The following is a 22,727-nucleotide window of genomic DNA, read 5'->3' as shown; positions in this document are numbered from 1 at the left end:
AATTACCACTTTTAATAAAGGCTATATTTCCAAATACAACCTTATTCTTAGGTACACTGGGGATTTAGAACATTAGCAAAAGGATTTGGGGGCGGGGGCGGGAACACCATTCAGTTTATAACAAGGAGTTTCTTCTCAATGGAAAAGACTGTCTATTGTATAGTTACCTTTATAGGGATTATGGGTCAATTTAATGAAAATGAATGCTACGAAAGAGAGACTGGAGGAAGAGTATTAATCCCAAATACTATGGTAAGCAGTACAAAGGAAGCAGGAGATTGGAAAATTAGAAGTACATTTTAATGTGGAAAAAGGAAGGACAAGACAGGACGATGTGTTACATTTGTTGACCTAACTGGCCTCCCATGTTGCAACCAGGGAGTTGATATTCAGGGGACCCATCATGTTTACATTCCTGCTATATTCCTGCCACTGAGAACGTCTAAATTAATAGAATAGAGGAAGCAATAATGGAGATGTAGCAGATAAAGCCGGGTCTTAGTGCAAATCTTATTTTAAATATGCAAAAAATTATATTTTGGGGATTGAAATGGTATAATTAAATATATTATTTTTCTGTTTTCCAAAGTTTGTACCTTGTATGCATTATCATATGTAATAGAATAATAAATATAGCATTTCTTCATATATACTCAAAGTAGTAGTGATTTGTTCCTCTTTGTGGTTCAAATTTTTCTATTTCACATGTTTAGTAAATTTTTTATAACATACCAGACATTATTATATCTATGTTATGGAGAGGCTAGAGTTTATTGTCTTCCTTTAAAGGTTTTTGAGTTTTGTTTTGACCAACAGTTAATTTACTGGCAAATGAACTTGGTCCTTTTTCTTCTGCTTTTTAAGTGTACTTACAGTGTTTCTAGACCCCTTAGGGGTCTCACCTGAGTGCTCAGCATTTTCATGGAAGTCCTTTACTCTGCCAGTTGGAAGTTCTGTATCTCTCAATATATATGTGACTGGATCTCTATTCAGACTGCAGCTCAGGGTTCATCACCAAGCTCTATTCTGCCAGGCTTTAACAGAGTTTTGTTCTGTGCCTGTGCAGCTTAGTATTCATCTAGCAACTTATGATAACCCCTTTTTGGTTCCAGGTTTTGTCCATTTGTCTCTTCTGTACTCCACTGCCTTGAAAATTCTAAACAATTTAGTGGGACCAAATGCTAATTTCTATCAGTTGAGTAAAGTTACTGTGCTCTGCTTGAGCTCTGTCTACCTCCTTGTGATGAGGTTCAGAAAGTGCCTCAAGGTAGAAAAATGCCATGGTCCTGGGCTCACCCCGTCTGTCAGGAACTACAGCATTGCCCACACTGTTTTCCAGTGTTAGGAAATAATCACTTCTTTTTGAGAAATTGAAAGTGTTTTTAACATGAATCTTATCTAAAATTCATTTTCTTCGAGGGTGTCTCTTGCTGAAAATAACTTTATGTATTTCATAATTATATAACTACTGTTTTAAAGAAATTTTAAAAACTTGTGTATTAGCAACATATCAAAGATAAATTACATCAGCTTGAAACATCAATGTAAACTGCTTTATAAAAACCCCATCCTGAGAAAGAGCAGCATGTTAAAATCACTTGTGCTGAGAAAGTGTTCTGAGAATGGTTCTGTTAAGAAAGCTTGTTTTCTTAGCTTTTGATGTCCTCGGGTAACAAAATCAACATTCTTCTGTATTTAATGAAAATAAGTTGGGAAAAAGCAACAGGTGTTTTAGTAATAAAACAAAAACTATCAGGATTTAAATCATTAGAGTGCCCTGTTTTCTTTATTATAATTACTGAAACAAGAGATTTTGAAATTATTCTGATGCCTTATAGACTTGGAGAAGGAAATCTAGGAAATTAGTTATATGGCCTTATGGATTTGGGGACCTATTGTGTTTAGTATACTTTTCTAGAGTTAGTAAGAGTGATTTATTATCATAAAACATAAATCAGAAAGATGTGGTTATGAGAAAATAGGAATACAATTTTATTGTCATCATAGAAATAACACATTAGTAGGGGTAAATAGGAAAAATTAAATAAAAATTACTGTTTGAATGATTGTATATTTTTGGCCAAAAATTTATAGATTTTAAAATGTTCGTGTTTATTTAGATTACCAAGAAAAATGCCCACTTACTTTATTTATTTTAAAAGGAATATTTATTTACCTAAAGGAACAATTGTGGATAGAGTAAATAGTCATATAAAAGATGACTAAAATCATTTTATTTGATTAGAAAAGAAGTGAAAATTAATTTTAGAAAGGGTTCACCAAAAATCTCTTGATCTTTTCTCCCTCCCTGTCTTCTCCCTCTTCTCCCTCTCCTTTTTAGGATCTCTCTCACTTCCAGTCTGTCTTTCTTCTTCCCTTTGCAACAATCACAAGACCTATAAGAAATGTTTTATAATCTGTTGAATAGTCATTCTTGAAGAATACTGTTTTCTTTCACCCTCATTTCTCTATAGGTCTATATCTGCAGCTATCCGAACAGAAACACATATACAAACCTTTTCTTCTGCTGTACTTTCCCAGCTGTGTTATGATAACTTCCCCTGTGTAACTATGTTCCTTGGCTAAGATATCTGGTAACGATTATTTACAAATAATGTACTCCTTTGTACAACATTAGAAGATTCTCTGCAGGGACACTTTAAAGGTAGTCTGCAGTTTAATATGTTAGGTTTTGAATTTAGTGTTGGCCTTATGATGAAAATTATAGACTTTTTAGAAGTCATGTTTGCAGATAAATAAGTCAAACTTATTGCTTTTTTAAAAGTCTGTGTTTAATTAGAAAAGTTTTGTTGTCTTTTATATTCTATTTGTAAAATTTTCAGTATTTTTCTTGGTGCTATTTTCATCCAGCAGTAATTTTTAGGTAGCTAATATGTACTAAGCTGCATGATGAACCATTTTTCTAAATGTCAGCTTATTGTGGAAACATTAGTAATATAAAAAATGTTGGCTTTCATGGAGTATTTGCTTCATTGGAACACACTTATTATATAGGAGTTTTTACTTAACAATTTTTGCATTTCATTCAAAATGATAATTCTGAAAAATTACTAATACTCCATAGTAATAGTTTGTCCCTTTTCATTTATGACTAAACTTTAAGGTAAATGCATCTTTTAGAAATGTACATTTTTGTGAATTTCAGAAATAGCAAGATAGATAACTGTGAACTCTCCTATGATATGATACCCCCACTTCCAGTTTCAAGATGAAAATACTTAGGAAATTGAAATTTAGACTTCTTAGGTAGCGGTGAATCATAGTAGTTGACATCATATGTATCTTAACCTTCTTAATTGCATGTGCTTCTAATATGGATTTTACAATGGGGAAAGAGAGTGAAATTTTTAGTTATACTGATTGCCTGCAGTCCGAGTTAGCAAGTGTTAGTTCACAAAATAGATTTAATGAGGCCTGACTGGAGTGAATACCAGTTGGAAAAGCCAGAGGAAAGAAGTATTGGGAGCCTGGCTAGGGAAGTATCAGAGAAACTGATACATTTTCAACAGGAGATTTAAATGAAGATATTGGATTAATAAATGGAATCTTTCTGTATTGATAATGTGTTTATGTCTTTGAATGTCTTGAATGCTTTCCTTTATGAATGTAATTTCTCTATGAAACTATATATTTTGCAATCATTAAATATTTATGCATGTATACCACACTAAGTTATTATATACCTACCACTATGTATTACTTAATGAGGTATTTAAGGAATTTTATTTAAAAATAGTTTTGAGGAGCTGGGGTTGTGGCTCAGGAGTAGAGTGCTTGCCTTGTACATGTGAGGTACTGGGTTCTATACTCAGTGCCAATTAAAAATAAACAAAGTAAGGTTATTGTGTCCATCTAAAACTAAAAAAAAAAAAAAATGTTTAAAGTAGTTTTGATTGTGATTGATTGCCTTGTGTACTGATTTTATAATAATATTCAGCCCCATTGTAGAGACCACTTACTTGTTCTTCTAAACTTTTGTCTATATTTTTCTCAGTCAGTTTATTTTTCTTAAACTTAACTGACCTTCACCTTTCCTCCATACTACAATGATAGGAATAGTTAAAGGTATTGTGCTGTGGGAGCTCAGAGGAGGAACATCAAACCCAGGCTCTGGAATTGGGGAAGCCTTCTTCTTCTTCTTCTTTTTTTTTTTTTTAAAGAGAGAATGAGAGAGGGAGAGAGAGAGAATTTTAATATTTATTTATTTTTTTTATTTTATCGGCGGACACAACATCTTTGTTTGTATGTGGTGCTGAGGATCGAACCTGGGCTGCATGCACGCCAGGCGAGCGTGCTACCGCTTGAGCCACATCCCCAGCCCCTGGGGAAGCCTTCTTGACAGAAGTGATACCATTACTTGAGACACTACAGGGTGGGTGAGAATTGAGCATGGTGGTACACACTTATAAGCCCAACAACTTGGGAGGCTGAGATAGATAAGATTGGAGGACAGCAAGTTCCAGTCCAGTCTGGCAGTCTGAGCAAATTACAGAAACCCTGTCTTAAAAACAAACAAACAAACAAAAAATGGGTTAGAATTATAGAAGATGGTAGAACACTTTTTTAGGGCAGAAGGTCAGAGGAGTAAAGTTCATAAGAGGTTGAAGTAAGCTAGTAAACTGATTCAGGAAAGGAGGATACTTTAAAATAGTTTAGGGAGTATTAGGTTTGTCTTAAAGGCCATGGAAAAGAATACAGGATTGAGATGACTGAAGTTGTAGTTTTAGAAAAATATTCCACATTTGTATAATTATGTCAACCTGTATAACCAAAAGAATGAATAAAAAATCAAAATAACTAGAAGACAGAATTCTAAATGTACTCACTACATGAAATGATATGTTTGATAGATAGCTAAAATATTTTGAGTTGGTCATTATACAAAGTATGCAGTTACTGAAATCTCACACCATACCCCCATAAATATGTAGTTATTTTATTTCACTTAAAAAGAAATGTTATTTTAAAATTTAAAAAATGAAAAAATAATTCTTTTAGATATTTCAGGGAGATGTGATGGCAACTGCTTTGGTTATATAAACTATAGCAATAATCTAGGTCAGTGATTATGAAAGCATTGAGGATGTAGAGAATTATCAAATTTAAGAAGTTTTTAGGTACAGCAATTAAATTTGTATGATGAAGTTTTGAAATTTCCAGTTTGGAGCTGGGCAAGTTGTATGGAGAGTGATATTTTGAAAGCTTTGTCCTGGGCACATTACAAAGACAAAATGAGGAGCTCACTCATTGCTAGTGATGATTGTTAACAGTACTTTGAAGATTGCTAGACAATCTTTATAAATATAAATCTCATACTTAAAAAAGCATAAACCAGGGCTGGGGTTGTGTCTCAGAGGTAGAGCGCTTGCCTAGCATGCGTGAAGCACTGGATTTGATCCTCAGCACCACATAAAATAAAATAAAGATATTGGGTCCACCTAAACTAAAAAATGAATATTTTTTAAAAAGCATAAACCATAGTAAACTTTGTAGACATTATTCTTCTTGTCAAATTGATCCTGAAAATAACTTCGGCTTTTGTCTAATTCTAAACATCAATGAAAAAAAGGATCTACAAGTTTCTCTCCTTAAATAAATTGATAAAGACCTCTCATCTTCATGGATAGACAGAGCCAATATTGTTAAAATGGCCATTTTACCAAAAACTATCTTCAGATTCAGTGCAATCCCCATCAAAATGCCAAGGACATTCTTCACAGAACTAGAAAAAATAATCTCAAAATTCATCTGGACTAATAAATGTCCCAGAATAGCGAAAGCAATTCTAAGCCAAAAAAGCAATAATCAACTTTAAATTATACTATTGAGCTATAGTTAAAAAATAAAAAACAAAACACCTGCATGGTACTGGCATCAAAACAGACAAACCAGTGGATCAGAATAGAAGGCACAGAAACAAACCCACAGATCTACAGTCATCTGATCCTTGACAAAGGTGCCAAAAACATACATTGGAGAAAAGAAAGCCTTTTTAACAAATGCTGCTGGAAAAAGTGGTGGAAGAATAAAACTAGACCTTATCTCTCACCTTGCACAAAAATTAGCTCAAAATGGATCAAAGACCTTGGAATTAGAGCAGAAACATTGGATCTCCTAGAAGAAAATGTAAGAAACACTCCAGCTTATAGGCACAGGTAGTGACTTTCTCACAGGACTCCTGAAGCTGAGGAAATAATGTCAAGAGTTAATAAATGGGATGGCATCTAATTAAAAAAAAAAAAACTTCACAGCAAGGAAACAATTAGGAATGTTAAGACAGAACCTACAGAATGAGAAAAAAAATCTTTGCTAGCTACTCTTCTGACAGAAGATTAATATCTAAATATATAAAGAATTAAAAATCTTTACTCCAAAAAAATCAAATAATCCAATAATAAATGGGCAAATGAATAAACAGACACTTCTCAATAGAAGAAATACAAAAGGCCACAAATAAATAAAAAAAAATGTTCAACATCATTAGCAATTAGGGAAAGGCAAATCAAAACTACACTTAGATTTCATCTCACACGTATCAGAATGGTAGTCATCAAGAATACAAATAATAATAAATGCTAGAAAGGATTTGGAGGAAAAGGAATAGTTCTGAACTGTTGATGTGATTTCAAATTAGTATACCCCCTATGGAAATCATGTATAACCAAAAAGGAGGTTCCTTAAAAAGCTAAGGATTGACCCACTATATGACCCAACTATACCACTCCTTGGTATTTATCCCAAAGAATTAGAGTCATCATAATACAGTGATACATGCATACCCATGTTTATAGCAGTACAATATCCAAAGTTGGAAACAGCATAAGTGTCCATCAACAGATGAATGATCAAGAAAATGTGGTATATACAAACAATGGAGTTTTATTCAGTCATAAAGAAAAATGAAATTATAGCATTTATAGGAAAGTGGATGGAACTATGGAACTTTAGACAATTATGTTCAGGAAATAAGTCAAACTAAGAAGGTCAATTTTCATTATAATGTTTTCTCTCATAGACAGAAAGTAGAGAGGAAAAAAGATGGAGTGAATCTCATGAAAATCAAAGAGAGATCAATTAAGGAAAGGGATCAAAAAGTGGAAGGCAGGGAAGGAGGGGGAACTGCTGAGGAGTGATATTGTCCAAATTATATTGTTATATTGTGTGCATATATAAATATGTAAAAAGTACTCTTCTGAAAAAAATAAAAGGGATTTTTTCTTTAAAACTAAAAAGTTAATTTATAATATTAAGTAGTATCCTATATTGACAACATACTGATGCTAGAAAAGTTTCTATTTTTGGTCAACATGTTTCACCTAACACAAACTTAAAAGTGTTTCAGGATGGTCTAAATGTGCATTTAGTTTATCTAAAAAAATTAACACAACTTATTTTAAAGCATTTTAAGCTAAGTTATAGAATCAAGACATTTTTTATACCAGAAATAACTATTTGGTCTAACTTCACACTTAATTTTATAGATTAAAAAAAAACAACTTTTCATAGAATTATTATGTGACCTACCTATAGCCATGAGGAGTGATTAACTGAACCAAGTTTGAGATGCTTTTAACATATTTTATTAACTCTGCTATAAACATTATATTAGTTATTTAGTTTACCAGTGGTAGAGACATTTTCTTATTCGTATTTAGTTTACCAGTGGTAGAGACATTTTCTTATTCTAAGTAAAATTATTCCATTAATCATATTTGGTTTGAAAGCTTCTTTGACATATCTAACAACACAAATGGTGATCTCCTTTTTTAAAAATATTTTTTCAGTTGTTGATGGACCTTTCTTTTTTATTTATTCATTTATATGCGGTACTGAGAACCAAACCCAGTACCTCACACATGCTAAGAAAACACTCTACCACTGAGTTATCACCCCAGACTCCTGCTTTTTGCTTTATTTATTTGTTCTAATCAGTTATACATGACAGTAGAAAGCTCTTTGATTCATTGTACACAAATAGAGCAGAATTTTTCACTTCTCTGGTTGTGCATGAAGTGGACTCACACTATTCGTATTCATGTAACTAGGGTAATGGTGTCTATCTTATTCCCCCTCCTTTTTGAAAATCATTCCATACTTTTCAAGGAATGCTTCAAGAACCACTGCCAAATTTATATTACAAAGGCATTAACCTTACTACAAATGAGTTTAAAGTACAAATGGAGTGGTTTTTCCTTAATGTATCAAAATTAATCTAAAATTCCCTGACATTAACATGAACTCAGTCAAGTCCTTCTTCCTACTCCTGTTAATGATTGGAGTGCTTTTCTGGCCCATATTACTGATTTTCACCTACATGGTTCATGTTGTCTTTACTTTTGACGCTTTTATCAGATTATGATTTTAACTCACTGTTTAAGCTAATGATCTTGTCCTGGTTCTAAATAGTTAACCTAGAGTCTCTATAGATAAAATGCTGTAATATATTATTTGAAAAGAGGTTTTCTATACTACATTTTTTAAACTGGAAATCCATATGCAACAAAATGAAACTGAATCCCTTTCTCTCGCCATGCACAAAAGTTAACTCAAAATGGATCAAAGAGCATGATATCAAATCAGAGACTCTGTGCCTAATAGAAGAAAAAGTTGGCCCCCATCTACATATTGTGGGGTCAGGCTCCAAATTCCTTAAGAGGACACCCATAGCACAAGAGTTAATAACTAGAATCAACAAATGGGACTTACTCAAACTAAAAATTTTTTTCTCAGCAAGAGAAACAATAAGGAGGTAAATAGGGAGCCTACATCCTGGGAACAAATTTTTACTCCTCACACTTCAGATAGAGCCCTAATATCCAGAGTATACAAAGAACTCAAAAAATTAAACAATAAGATAACAAATATCAACAAATGGGTCAAAGACCTGAGCAGACACTTCTCAGAGGACGACATACAATCCATCAACAAGTACATGAAAAAATGCTCACCATCTCTAGCAATCAGAGAAATGCAAATCAAAACCACCCTAAGATACCATCTCACTCCAGTAAGATTAGCAGCCATTATGAAGGCAAACAACAACAAGTGCTGGAGAGGATGTGGGGAAAAGGGTACTCTTGTACATTGCTGGTAGGACTGCAAATTGGTGCAGCCAATTTGGAAAGCAGTTTGGAGATTCCTGGGAAAGCTGGGAATGGAACCACCATTTGACCCAGCTATTGCCCTTCTCGGACTATTCCCTGAAGACCTTAAAAGAGCATACTACAGGGATACTGCCGCATCGATGTTCATAGCAGCACAATTCACAATAGCTAGACTGTGGAACCAACCCAGATGCCCTTCAATAGATGAATGGATAAAAAAAAAATGTGGCATTTATACACAATGGAATATTACTCAGCACTAAAAAATGACAAAATCATGGAATATGCAGGGAAATGGATGGCATTAGAGCAGATTATGCTAAGTGAAGCTAGCCAATCCCTAAAACACAAATGCCAAATGTCTTCTTTGATATAATGAGAACAACTAAGAACAGAGCAGGGAGGAAGAGCAGGAGGAAAAGATCAACTTTAAACAGAGACATGAGGTGGGAGGGAAAGGGAGAGAAAAGGGAAATTGCATGGAAATGGAAGGAGACCCTCATTGATATACAAAATTACATATAAGAGAATTTGAGGGAGAAGGGAAAAAAACAAGAGAAAGAATTAAATTACAACAGATGGGGTAGAGAGAGAAGATGTGAGGGTAGGGGAGGGGGGATAGTAGAGGACAGGAAAGGTAGCAGAATACAACAGTTACTAATATGGCATTATGTAAAAATGTGGATGTGTAATTGATGTGATTCTGCAATCTGTATTTGGGGTAAAAATGGGAGTTCATAACCCACTTGAATCTAATGTATGAAATATGATGTATCAAGAGTTTTGTGATGTTTTGAATAACCAATAAAAAAAGTTTTATGCTTTATTTTTGTCCAATGTTTTCATTTTAGTGAAATGAAAGATTTCTAAGATTTCTAAAAAGTATAGGTATTATTAAAAGTTGACCAAAATAAAAAACAATGGAAATTTCAAAACTCTCTATGAACAAAACATTAACAAATGTTTTTAAGTGGACAAATGTTCATACTGACTCATAACCAATAGTGAAAGCTTTATGTTAGCTAACATTTCACAATATAGGTCTTTATTGAAAGCTGAGAAACTGTAGTTTTATTTTCTGAAAACTTATTAGCCATTTAATGTGCTTTCCAAGATAAGTTATTTTTAACTGCAAAATGATATTGATTGAAGGTATAGTGTTGCTGTTTCATAAACTGCTTTTCCCCAGTAATATATTTCTTTTCTTAGTGTTAACTGGATTGACAACAATAATCAATAGTGTAGTATTTCACATAGACACTTTCCCCCCACTGGTACTGTGGATTGAATCAAGGGGCTAAGCTACTCAGACTAGCCTCAAACTTTGATCCTTCTGCCTCAGCCTTCTGGGTATCTGGGATTACAGTCATGCACCATCATACCCAGTTTAATAAGTTATTTATTGTTAACTCCACTAGTATTTGAGAATTTATAGCAGTCAATCAATTTATGTTTATAGAGGAATTACAATGTATTGCACATTGTACTAATACTAACAGTGACTAGAATAAACTCAGCACTACTTTCATTGGGCTAATCAATATTAGATAAATTATTACAAATGTGATGAAATCTATTAAGGATGTTAAAAAACTATCCATGAGGACTCTGCTTTCTAAAAAGTGACTGTACGATTTCAATTCAGATTTGTTATTTGAGCATGCTCAAAACCTAATTTTAAATCCCAGTCTGTACTTAAATTAGCTAGCCTTTTAATTTTCTTTTAGAAAATCTATATAAGAGCCATCTGATAATAATTGTTATGCTTTCAAAACAAGTATGTATATGAGAATAAAAATATAAAAAAATATCAGGATATGAGTAGGTCTTTAACAACAGAAAAGAAAAGTTGAATCTTCACAGGTTAAGTTAGAAAATATAGTGAAAGGTTGGAAAACTGTGCCTTAAAACTTTTAAATCCATTCATTTATTATTCTGTGGTTTATGTGTTTTCTCCAAATAGTTCCATTCTTCTCTCCTACTTAATTTATAATTTTTTTTAATGTCTTCTCAAGCATGACTGTACCAGAAAGCATTCAACAAATATTTGTTAAATGAGAGAAGAAATGAATGAATCTGGGAGGTTTAAAAAACTAAAATCCTTTTGTAGTATAATTTTTTATTGGTTGCTCAAAACATCACAATGATCTTGCATATCATATTTCATACATTTGATTCAAGTGGGTTATGAACTCCCATTTTTACCACGTGTACAGGTTGCAGGACCACGTTGGTTACACATCCACGTTTATACATACTGCCATACTAGTATCTGTTGTATTCTGCTTCCTTTCCTATCCCCTTCCTACCCCCCCCCTTCCCCTTCCCTCCCATCATTTCTCTCTACCCCATCTACTGTAATTCATTTCTCTCTTTTTTCCCCTTTCCCCTCACATCCTCTTATATGTAATTTTGTATAACAATGAGGGTCTCCTTCCATCTTGTATGCAGTTCCCCTTCTCTCTCTCATTCCCTCCCACCTCTCATCCCTGTTTAATGGTAATCTTCTTCTCATGCTCTTCCTCCCTGCTCTGTTTTGAGTCGCCCTCCTTATATCAAAGAAGACATTCGGTATTTGTTTTTTTAGGGATTGGCTAACTTCACTCAGCATAATCTTCTCTGATGCCATCCATTTCCCTGCAAATGCCATGATTTTGTCATTTTTTAGAGCCGAGTAATATTCCATTGTGTATAAATGCCACATTTTTTTATCTGTTCATCTATTGACGGGCATCTAGGTAGGTTCCACAGTCTAGCTATTGTGAATTGTGCTGCTATGAACATTTATGTAGCAGTGTCCCTGTAACATGCTCTTTTTAGGTCTTTGGGGAATAGTCCGAGAAGGGGAATAGCTGTGTCGAATGGTGGTTCCATTCCCAGCTTTCCAAGGAATCTCCATACTGCTTTCCAAATTAGCCGCACCAATTTGCAGTCCCACCAGCAATGTACAATATACCATTTTCCCCACATCCTCGCCAGCACTTCTTGTTGTTTGACTTCATAATGGCTGCCATTCTTATTGGAGTGAGATGGTATCTTAGTGGTTTTAATTTGCATTTCTCTGACTGCTAGAGATGGTGAGCATTTTTTCGTGTATTTGATGATTGATTGTATATCCTTCTCTGAGAAGTGTCTGTTCAGATCCTTAGCCCATTTGTTGATTGGGTTATTTGTTTTCTTATTGTTTAATTTTTTGAGTTCTTCGCATACTTTGGATGTTAGGGCTCTATCTGAAGTGTGAGGGGTAAAAATTTGTTCCCAGGATGTAGGCTCCCTATTTACCTCTCTTATTGTTTCTCTTGCTGAGAAAAAACTTTTTAGTTTGAGTATGTCCCATTTGTTCATTCTTGATTTTAACTCTTGTGCTATAGGTGTGCTATTAAGGAATTTGGTGCCCAACCCCAGGAGATGAAGATTAGAGCCAACTTTTTCTTCTATCAGACACAGAGTTTCTGGTTTGATCCCTAGCTCCTTGATCCATTTTGAGTTAACTTTTGTGCATGGCGAGAGAAAGGGATTCAGTTTCATTTTGTTGCATATGGATTTCCAGTTTTCCCAGTACCATTGAAGATGCTATCCTTTCTCCATTGCATGCTTTTAGCACCTTTGTCTAATATAAGGTAGTTGTAATTTTGTGGATTGGTCTTTGTGTCCTCTATTTTGTACCATTGGTCTACCCGCCTGTTTAGGTACCAGTACCATGCTGTTTTTGTTACTATTACTCTGTAGTATAAAGTCTGAAATCGCTATACCGCCTATTTCACTCTTCCTGCTTAGAATTGCTTTTGCTATTCTGGGTCTTTTATTTTTCCAGATGAATTTCATGATTGCTTTTTCTATTTCTGCGAAAAATGCCATTGGGATTTTGATTGGCATTGCATTAAACCTATAGAGTACTTTTGATAATATCGCCATTTTAATGATGTTAGTTCTGCCTATCCATGAACAGGGTATATATTTCCATCTAAGGTCTTTTTCTATTTCTCTCTTTAGGGTTCTGTAGTTTTCATTGTATAGGTCTTTCACCTCTTTTGTTAGGTTGATTCCCAAGTATTTTTTTTTTTTGAGGATATTGTGAATGGGGTGGTTGTCCTCATTTCCATTTCAGAGGATTTGTCACTGGTATACAGGAATGCCTTCGATTTATGCGTGTTGATTTTATATCCTGCCACTTTGCTGAATTCATTTACTAGCTCTAGAAGTTTCTTGGTATAACCTTTTGAGTCTGCTGTATAATTTTAAGATTATATTTTCAAAAGTAAACATTAGGGTCTTGGGTTGTAGCTCAGTGGTAGAGCGCTTGCCCAGTATGTGTGAGGCACTGGATTCGATTCTCAGAACCACATATAAGTAAGTAAAATAAAGGTTCACTTACAACTTATGAATGGATGAATTAAACACTAGATTATTTTATAGATGAGGAACACACTTAATATAATCAATCAGCATTCTTTGTGCTGTGAATACTTCTGGAGTTTGTAATTTATCTTTAGTGCCCCATCCTGCCTTTGATATTGAAAGTATTGCATTACCCAAGATGAACTCATAGGTTACCCCAATTTTAGTAGGTATTTGTTAAGCCTAACCTCCAGCTGTGCTAGCTGAGAGACAAGCCAGACTATTGGGAAAGTGTGTACATGGATCCACACACTGACACACTTTTATGTGTTTAGTGGTATGTTAATTATCACTTCATTTGATGGTTGTTAATTAATAGGTTAGACTGTTGACCTTTTGTGGAAGATGGTCATCAGATATTCAAATTAGATTGTAAAAACTGGATAACAACTGATTACAAATTTTTAAAAGGCTATTTGATGAATAGGGAGGGAAAATAATGTTTGCCTGTTTGGTCAGATAAGAAATTTATTACCTCCAGATAGGTTACTTAAGAACTGCTTCTTGAAGTATGGCACAACTGGCCTTATCTCAGCTCCTTTTCCTGGTTATCTGTATTCTTGTCAGGAAGACATAATACAGAGACACACTAGTAGCCTGTGGTATTGGTTGGTTGTTTTCTCTGTGGATAGAAATATGTTTTTTGAAGTTTCTTATTTACCAAGGATTATGTTCTAAAGTTTAGATTTTGTTTGTTTTTTCCCTTAAAATTGTAAATCTTTTGAAATAAAACACAATGACTTACTGATTGTAAAGACTTAATAAAAACTTTTGAAATGATTAAAGCAGCCCCCAAAAGTGATAGCAGACTCAGTATTCTGTATTCATAATGGATGGTGATTCTGTAATTACCAAATTATTTTGAATTTAGAAAACAGCTAATTATAATGCTCTGTTTTTCTTTTTTTGTATTTGTGTAAAGATCTAAAAGATAGTAGTAAAGTTCTTCGAATTCATCAAAATGAATCTCATTTTGGTTTTTTATAAAGACTCACACATTTTGTTAATAATATTGTAATTATGACATAAAATATGTCTGATGCTTTTTTATTTATAAAACAATTTTCAAATGTATAAAATGTTTTATAAGCAATTTATTTACTTCATCATCTCCAAAATCATGGTTAGTATGCAACATCTTCACTGAGGAACTTAGAGAGTCTGTTATGTGCCCAAAGTAAATTCTGAAGACACACACCCATGTATTATCAATCTACTTTCCCCTTTATCTCATCTGGACATTCATACATAAGTAAGTTTTCATGACAAAAATAAAGAAATAACTCTTGAATATTAGAGTTCCAATCTTCATGTTTCTCATTGTACATAACTGTTGGGTTATATGTTAGTGATGTAACAAAGTTTAAGATGTGGACTCTCACTTGTTGAGTTTTCATACTCTAATTGGAGAAACAAAATAAATGCAAACAGACAAAAACAAATACAAGATAGTAGGTGTAAAATGAGTGATTAAAACTATAAGTACTGCCAGGAATCCTGGTTCTTGCTTGTAATCTCAATGAGTTGGGAGGCTTAGGCAGGAGGATCACCAGTTTGACACCAGACCCTCAGCAATATAACTGTTTCAAAATAAAAAGGATTTGGTATATAGCTCAGTGGTAGAGTACCCCTGGGTTCAAGTCCTAGTGCAACAAAAAATAAAAATAAAAATAACAAAATAAACTGTAAATCCTAGTGAAAAGAGGGATATTCCTTTCGATTGTTAACTACTAGGAATGACTAAAATGAGTTGGGCTATGCTAGATGACAGCACAAGCATGGATCATCAGTAAAGGAGTGAAGGATATTGAAAACAGGGAAAGTAAGAAACAATAATGAAAATGTAGGAGCTCTGAAGCTCTTGGAATAGTTACAGAGTATTTCAGGGAGGAGATGTCACAAAAACAAGTAAGGGTCACATTGTGAAGGGATTTGAACACAGAGCTAGGATCATGGGACTTTGTTATAGACACCAGGGAACCACTGATTTTTGTTGTTCTTGTTATTTGGTCTTGGCATTTGCAAATAGCACACATTTAAGGGACCCAAGATCAGAGCCTGCTTTGTTCTATAATTGAGTCTAACAACTTCATTGCCATTGCCATTAATAACATGCTTTAGGACACAGATAGATATCTATATAAGTGTGTGTATATATAAGGTAGGTAGAGATGTGTGGAGTCTGGGAAAGGGAGGAGAGGTGACCATTTCTGTTTGGGTACTTTAGACTCTTTCTGTGTGTCAAGATACACATAACATGAAAAGAAAAATTCCATAAAAGTGATAGAATGGGAACCTGATAAAACAAATTATAAAGGTGGAAAATAATTTTGAAATATATGAAGATCTAAGAGTTCATCATTGGTCAGACTGAAGTTTAACTCAAGGTAGTTTAACTCATGGGATTTATCCAAATTCCTGGCAGATTAGCCAAGGGTGTCATTTTATTTCAACATTCAGAATACCCAGGGAAGCCAACACTCTTCTCATGTCTGATCTGCTGCTGCCAACATCCTGCAGTTCTTCTGTCAGATGAGAAGAAGTGTGGCTTTTTGTGGAGCCACCTTCCACAATAGCAGGGCTTGTGTAAAGATTCCCCATTTTTTAGATGCAGTGAACCTAATGAAAACTTGAACTTCATCCCATAGCTATGCCAATCACCATTTTAACTGGGGTAGGTTAATTAGCAATAGCTTTTCTTTTTCTTTTGTTTTCTTAAAAAAAATCTGGAAATGGTGAAAGGCACATTGTTATGACAAATAAACTAATGATAATATTGAAAACTCAGAATTCTGGTAGTGGAATCATAGCAGAACACCTCCCTGGTCAATCCCAAATTCAGATTCTTCTGCCTGAATTTAAAAGTTTACAAATTTATTTAATATCCCTGTCTACTTTTCTTGCCACGTCTTCCCTAATGTTTTTACCTATATATTGTCTCATTTCCTATATCTTTCTCTCCTAAACACCACTCTATCCTGGCCATATTTTTCCTTATTGTTCTTAAACATTACAATTCTATTCAAATTATTCCTCATTTCTAAAACAAGTATGTATAAATAATAAACAATATGAATTGATGCTTTTATTTAAAATGTGATATTATGACTTAAAAATGAAAACTTGAATTGTTAAAGTTAAAAAAAAACAGTCATGCCTCTGTATCTAGTGGTACTGGTCTCAGGATCCCCATAAATATCTCTATGTGATTGGTTGAATCTATGGATGCAGAACCCAAGTGAACAGAGGGCCAACTGTACGTTGGCCAATGAATGGTATAGACATTTTGGAAAGTCCCTGTATTTAACTTCTTATCAATATAATTCTTTCCCTTCTGTGGTTTCACCACAGGTTTGATTGGAGACTCACAGCTATAGTTTAAGGGATCCAGTGTTCAGAATAGAAATGTAGTATCCAGTGTCAAGATCAAAGGGAATGAGAGGACTGAACATTATCATAGCTAGAGGAGAGAGGCAAGATGGTTTGAAATTGGAGAAATGCTTTCTTTAACTGAGTCATTTAATATTTAGGTTCCAGATATTGCAGTAGTGCCTCTTTTTCTTGGTTTCTGGCATTGCTGGGTAGAGAGGGGAGGATAGGCCAAAGTATTTTGCCAGACATTAAAGGTAGATGGGTATTTTAAGGGAATATTTAAAGAAGGAGAATTTACTACAATACAGTTGGCTACTATATGTGCCTGAAAAACTGAAGGGAACACAGTTTCCCATGGTGCAAACACAAACCAAAGAAGATATATTCTGTTTAAATAGTAACTAAGCTTATACAGCTGCCTTTTCTCCTCCTGCCAATTTTATAGAAAAGCGCCACTGTAATTGTCAAGAGAAATGAATCATAATGTTTGGGTGAACTGGCCAGAAATATTTGGTCATACACAAGTTCAGCTTCTTTGTGTTAAATAATGATAGTCACCAAGACGTTTAAAGTATGAGAATATTAGATGCTTTATAATTTGGCTACAAGGTAATACTACTACTAATAATAATAGTAATATATTTTCAGATTAAATTTTGTCACACATAAAACCATTAACTAGTGACTAAAAATAGTAAGTAGTTAGTAAAAATATTTACTAGAAAATAAGCACAAAATAATTTCTGCCTCAAAAGCTTGAATAAATTCCAAGCTTGGTGTCCTTTAAAGTTTCCTAGTCACCACCTCTTGTAAGAAGTTTCCCTTTTGGCACGCATAACATTTCCTGTAATAGGAATGACAGTCCTTACTCTGATAATGCAGTTACCTTGTCCCAGAGTTTGCGGACAAACACAGAGTCACTTCAAAATGTAGCATAAGAAATTATCTCTAAAAATAAATAGGCCTCATGGGATTTCTAGTCCTCATTCATAAAATGGTAGAGAGTATCTCTAAAATATTTTAGCCAATCTGTGTATCATGAGTATCTCTAATTTTGCTCATGAATAGCTATATGTAACATTTATTAATATAATTTATATGCCTTGATTTTAGTAGGTACACATATTTTTTTTTCATTCTTTAGAACAAGCAGTAAATCATCAGTTATTGATTGAAATGTGAATAACAAAATATGTATGATAATACTCTCAGGAATATGAATTTTTTGTTCTGTCAAATTTATGGTCTGTGCCTTCCTGATTAGAGCTAGAAACAACTGGGTTATAGCTCACCCTAACTAATGCACATTAGTCACATTTTATTTTAAAGTAAATTACAGACATTATAACAAATGGTGTGGCCATTTCACACATAAAATATCCATTTTGGTTGCTAATTTGTAAGGCTTCATTTGGAGTTTTGAAATGAATGACAAAAATTTTTTGGTAACTATTTTTTAAAAAGGTTTACTTTAAATTGTAATTAAAACAATATTCTATCTTCCTAGATTGAGGAATGACATCAGCTGTAATCTCTCCATTTTACAAGCCTATGTACAATTGCAATATCCTCTACCTTCAACACTTTTGGTAGTTTTCTTTTTCCTCATGGACCATATAGTTGTATTATAATTACTCATCTCTCAGCTTAATAAAATTTGGGAAATTATTCAGCTTGAATGTGTCAGACAAACAAAACAAAAAACCAAAATCCAAACTCCTTTTTTTTAAATTTACCTTTTCTACTCTCTGTACAATTTTTACAGGTTAACAAATTAATGTACAACATATCTAGAGGAAGTCATTTGTCCTAAAAACTTAAAATAGCCTTGGAAAGTAAAATATAATTTGATGGATATTCAGTTAATATTTTATCAAATAATATTTTACCCATGATTAAAAATAATTTTTTAATTGTTAAAGTTATGTTAAGAACAAAGGCTGTGTTATTTGGACAAGTCACTTAACCTCTTTGAAGCCCAGATTTCCCATAAGTAAAATAAAGACTGTAATAGTAAATGCTTCAAAAGGTCATTTAAGGATTAATAAAATAACACATGCAAAACCTATAGAAAAATGTCCAGCATATAATTTCTCAAAAATAATAGTTATTATTAAGACAAAAAAATGGAATCAAGGGAAGAATTTTAAGAGATTGACCAACAATGTGTAAGCAATTTCAGAGAGATCAAGTGTGAATTCCATAGAGTGAGAAGGCAACATGCAGGCTTTTCTGCTAGAATAATATAAATATAAATATACACACACACACAATACACACACACACACACACACACACACACACACACACACACACACATATACCTGAAAACCAGGTAATAAGGAAGTTAGGGCTGAAGCTTTTGCTCAGTGGCAGAGCATTTGCCTAGCACGTATGAAGCACTGGGTTGATCCTTAGCACTACATAAAAATAAATAAAATATAGGCACACTGTCCATCTACAACTACAAAAAAAGTAATGGAGTTTATGGGAGAAATATTAAAGTTTGAGCCCAAAGCCCCAAATTAGGCAGTTTTGTCATTATTGTTATACCTCCCATTAAAAGTCTAATAAAAATCCTAACTCCAATAAATCTCCAACAAAAATTACACTCAGAATCATAGTCAGCAGACCCTTTGCATCACTCTTTCTCTCAAAGGGAGAAGATGTAAGTTATTGCATGCATTTGATCCTAATAATTCCATCAAAATTAAATATCCAAGATATAGGGAGAAATGTTTTCATAACTATTTCAGCTCTGATGACCACTTAGCAAAGAAGTATACTTTTAAAAAGTGTAAAGTTCTTTTCTCATTTAGTTTATTAAACCAGCCTTTATTTGTGCTAAAGGAATTGACTTATACAGAATTTTCAGCTTTCTATCTCCTCCCTTTTAAACATTTTTACATGGTTAAGACACTCTCTCCTTATTTAGAAGGAAAGTTTATCCCTAATCACTTTTAAATATTACTATGCTAAAAAATATTGTATGAACCGACAGGATATCCTGAAGTTCAGATTATATTGACATCATTGCTGTGTTTACGAAGAGGAAAGCACCTCTTCTCATTTATAGAAGCATGTATCCTATCAGAATATACTGTGTATTGCATGGATGAATGAAAATTCTAAACTTCTCTTATTGTTAATAGAGAATAAGGGAACATAAATCAAACATGTTTCTATTCTTGCTTCTGTTTCACATGTACCAAATACTCTGAGGAGTAATTTAATGACTTAGCCATATTAGAGATATCTTTTAATACTTTTTATAGCTTTCTTGTTCTTATTTCAACATTTGGCTTTAAAGACTATGAAATTATCTCTGAGTTACTAAGAGAAGTTCCTGTACTTGCTAATAATTACGGTTTAATGTCAAATTGATTCATATAATCCCTATAACAGTTTGGGTTTTTTTCCCTTCACCCAAAATACCTTTTACAGTTGACTACAGTACCTCCAACCAGTTCCAACACCAACGTAGTAAACTGTGCTAATAATGTGTCTGGGAAATTTCTTCCTATGATGGGCAAAACTATTCTGATCAAATTATTCCAATTGTACAATATATCTAATATTTTATGTTGGTAATAAAAAGTATTACAAACCATTTTAACTGGCTCACTTCAAAAAATCTGCATGAAGTTATAGGAGAATAGTTTCGAGAAAATAGTTTTTCTGTATTTTAATTGTTCAACCTTATTTCAATGCTAAAGCAGCAAGTTGATACTTTACTTATATTATATGCATAATTTTGTTGGGTTACATTTTTTTTATTTTATTTTAGCCACTTTAAGTAAAGAGGACTCCATTATTTCAAGTCCTGATGTCACTGATATTGCACCAAGTAGAAAGAGGAGGCAGCTAATGCAAAAAAATCTTGGGACTGAACCTAAAATAACTCCTCAGGAGCTTCAACTTCAAGAGAAAGAAAAGTAAGTCATTTTATTCTTTGCCAAATGGTGAGATGAGATTTTTAAAAAGCTATTATATAATCTAAAAAACATTTTTATTTCTGAATTTAATTATTTTTAAGAACAAAAATTATGATTTTAGAAATTATAGAATATCTGAATCAGTACATTTTCTCTGGCATTTGGTTAATTCCTATTAATATTTAAAGCAGACATGCCATAAATATAAGAAAATTTTTTCTTGTGGTTTTTACAGATTAATTAGAAATGGCATGTAGGATACTAAAAATATTAGACTCCATCTTGTGTTTAGTGAAGTGTTCCAATCTAATTTACTGCTTAAAGGGGACCCATACATGTATTCAAATTAGCCACTTGGTTATGCTTGGTATTTTTTTCAAGTAAGATGTCATTTTCCTAATCATCTGTTTATTTCTATTAAATTTTAGCATTATATATTTTAATTTTACTGTGTTTCAATCTTTAGTTTAGTCTGCCTTCCATCAATCTGCATTCTAATTTACTTGTAATGAGTAGAAAAGTTAGAATAATAAACATTTTGTTACAACAAAACAACAAGTATTTATAATAACATTATCAGTTGAATCCAAAGTGAATGTGCAGATAATTTGGAGGTGTGTGTGTGTGTGTGTGTGTTTGGCTATATATATATTTATATGTATGTATACATGTTTGCTATCAGAATTTATTTTTGTCTAGATTTTCATTAATTTAGCATATAGTTAAGACATAATAACCATGGCAGATGATATTATTATAGTCTAATGATTTTTAAAGTGTGGAATGAGGATCCATGAGGGTTATGATGCCCTTTGTTCGTTCTACAAGGTCTTCCCTTCTTCAACTCCATACCTCTATGCAGCTAGATTTTCTTCATATCCTTCAGTAAAATAACATGCCACAGCTGATTGAATGCAGACGCTGATGAAAATTTAAATGTTTTTAATCATGCTAGTCATGCAAAAGAATAAAACAATGCTATAATAAGATTTTTTGCTTGTAAAATATATGATATTTCATAAAGAATGGTATTAGTGTTATCACATGATGCATGTTTCATGTTTTTGAATGAATTGATGAATATTTTTAGTTTTAATTTTGAATATGCAGAAATAATTCACAGAAACAAAATGTAGACACAAAACTCTTGAGGTGCTCAAGTGTTTTCACAAGTGTTTTTACAAGTATTCTGAGAGCAAAAAGTAGGGGCTGAGGATATGGCCAATGGTAGTATACTTGCCTAGTATCAACTAGACCCAGGCACACCAAAAACAACAACAAAAAAAAACATACACACAAAAAAAATCCAATTTCATCTGAGATCAAATGCTTCACAATTCTGTTATTGACAGTAAAAATATAAGGCTAAGTTTCACTGCATGCCTTGGGAAAGTGGAAAACTGATAGGAGAAAGTTTAAGTTTTTTAGAATAAAATAAATGTTTTATATGTAACAGTAAGATTATTTTGTCTATTTTTCCTTGAGTTTATTCTGTCCACAATTGGCCTGATCTACTTGTACTTAAAAAATGTCACCTGAAAATAAACTGAGTCTGTTATGTATACCTTATTTATGTGTAGAAAATATGCATGCAAAGGCTCAGTGTACGTTGAACTCTTGCTGGTTTGTGGTTATCATCTAAATTTAAAACCTCAGCTCTTAACCCCTTGAGAGAGTTCATTGAGTTTAAGGCAGAGTATAATCTATTTCCAAGTTACAAACATTAGAATAGCCAAACTATTCCTATATGTTATTATGGGAAAGAATAAAATTACCAGCAGTTTGAAATATTCAGAAAACTCTGCCCTTTATTAGGCAAATGGTAAGTCGTGAGTATTGGTTATGTGTCAGAATAATGAAATGCGGAGGATTCAGGGAGTGGAAAACAGACACAGGA

The 22,727-nt window shown here is 33.2% G+C and overlaps 1 protein-coding gene across 3 annotated transcripts in view; it reads left to right on the top strand.

The window, feature by feature from the left end:
- XRCC4 (X-ray repair cross complementing 4) overlaps positions 1–22,727 on the top strand; it is a 249,222-nt gene that overhangs the window by 135,328 nt on the left and 91,167 nt on the right. For all 3 annotated transcript variants that reach the window (XM_081296082.1, XM_081296084.1, XM_081296083.1), the window contains exon 7: positions 20,683–20,830. In XM_081296082.1, coding sequence (XP_081152208.1) covers positions 20,683–20,830 — 148 coding nt within the window. The remainder of the gene's footprint in view (positions 1–20,682; positions 20,831–22,727) is intronic.

Source organism: Spermophilus citellus (genome assembly GCF_964194105.1).
Source record: "Spermophilus citellus genome assembly, chromosome: 1".
Classification (NCBI taxonomy): Eukaryota; Metazoa; Chordata; class Mammalia; order Rodentia; family Sciuridae; genus Spermophilus; species Spermophilus citellus.
Note: the sequence above shows the minus strand (reverse complement) of the source record. Positions and strands in the feature narration are given on the sequence as shown.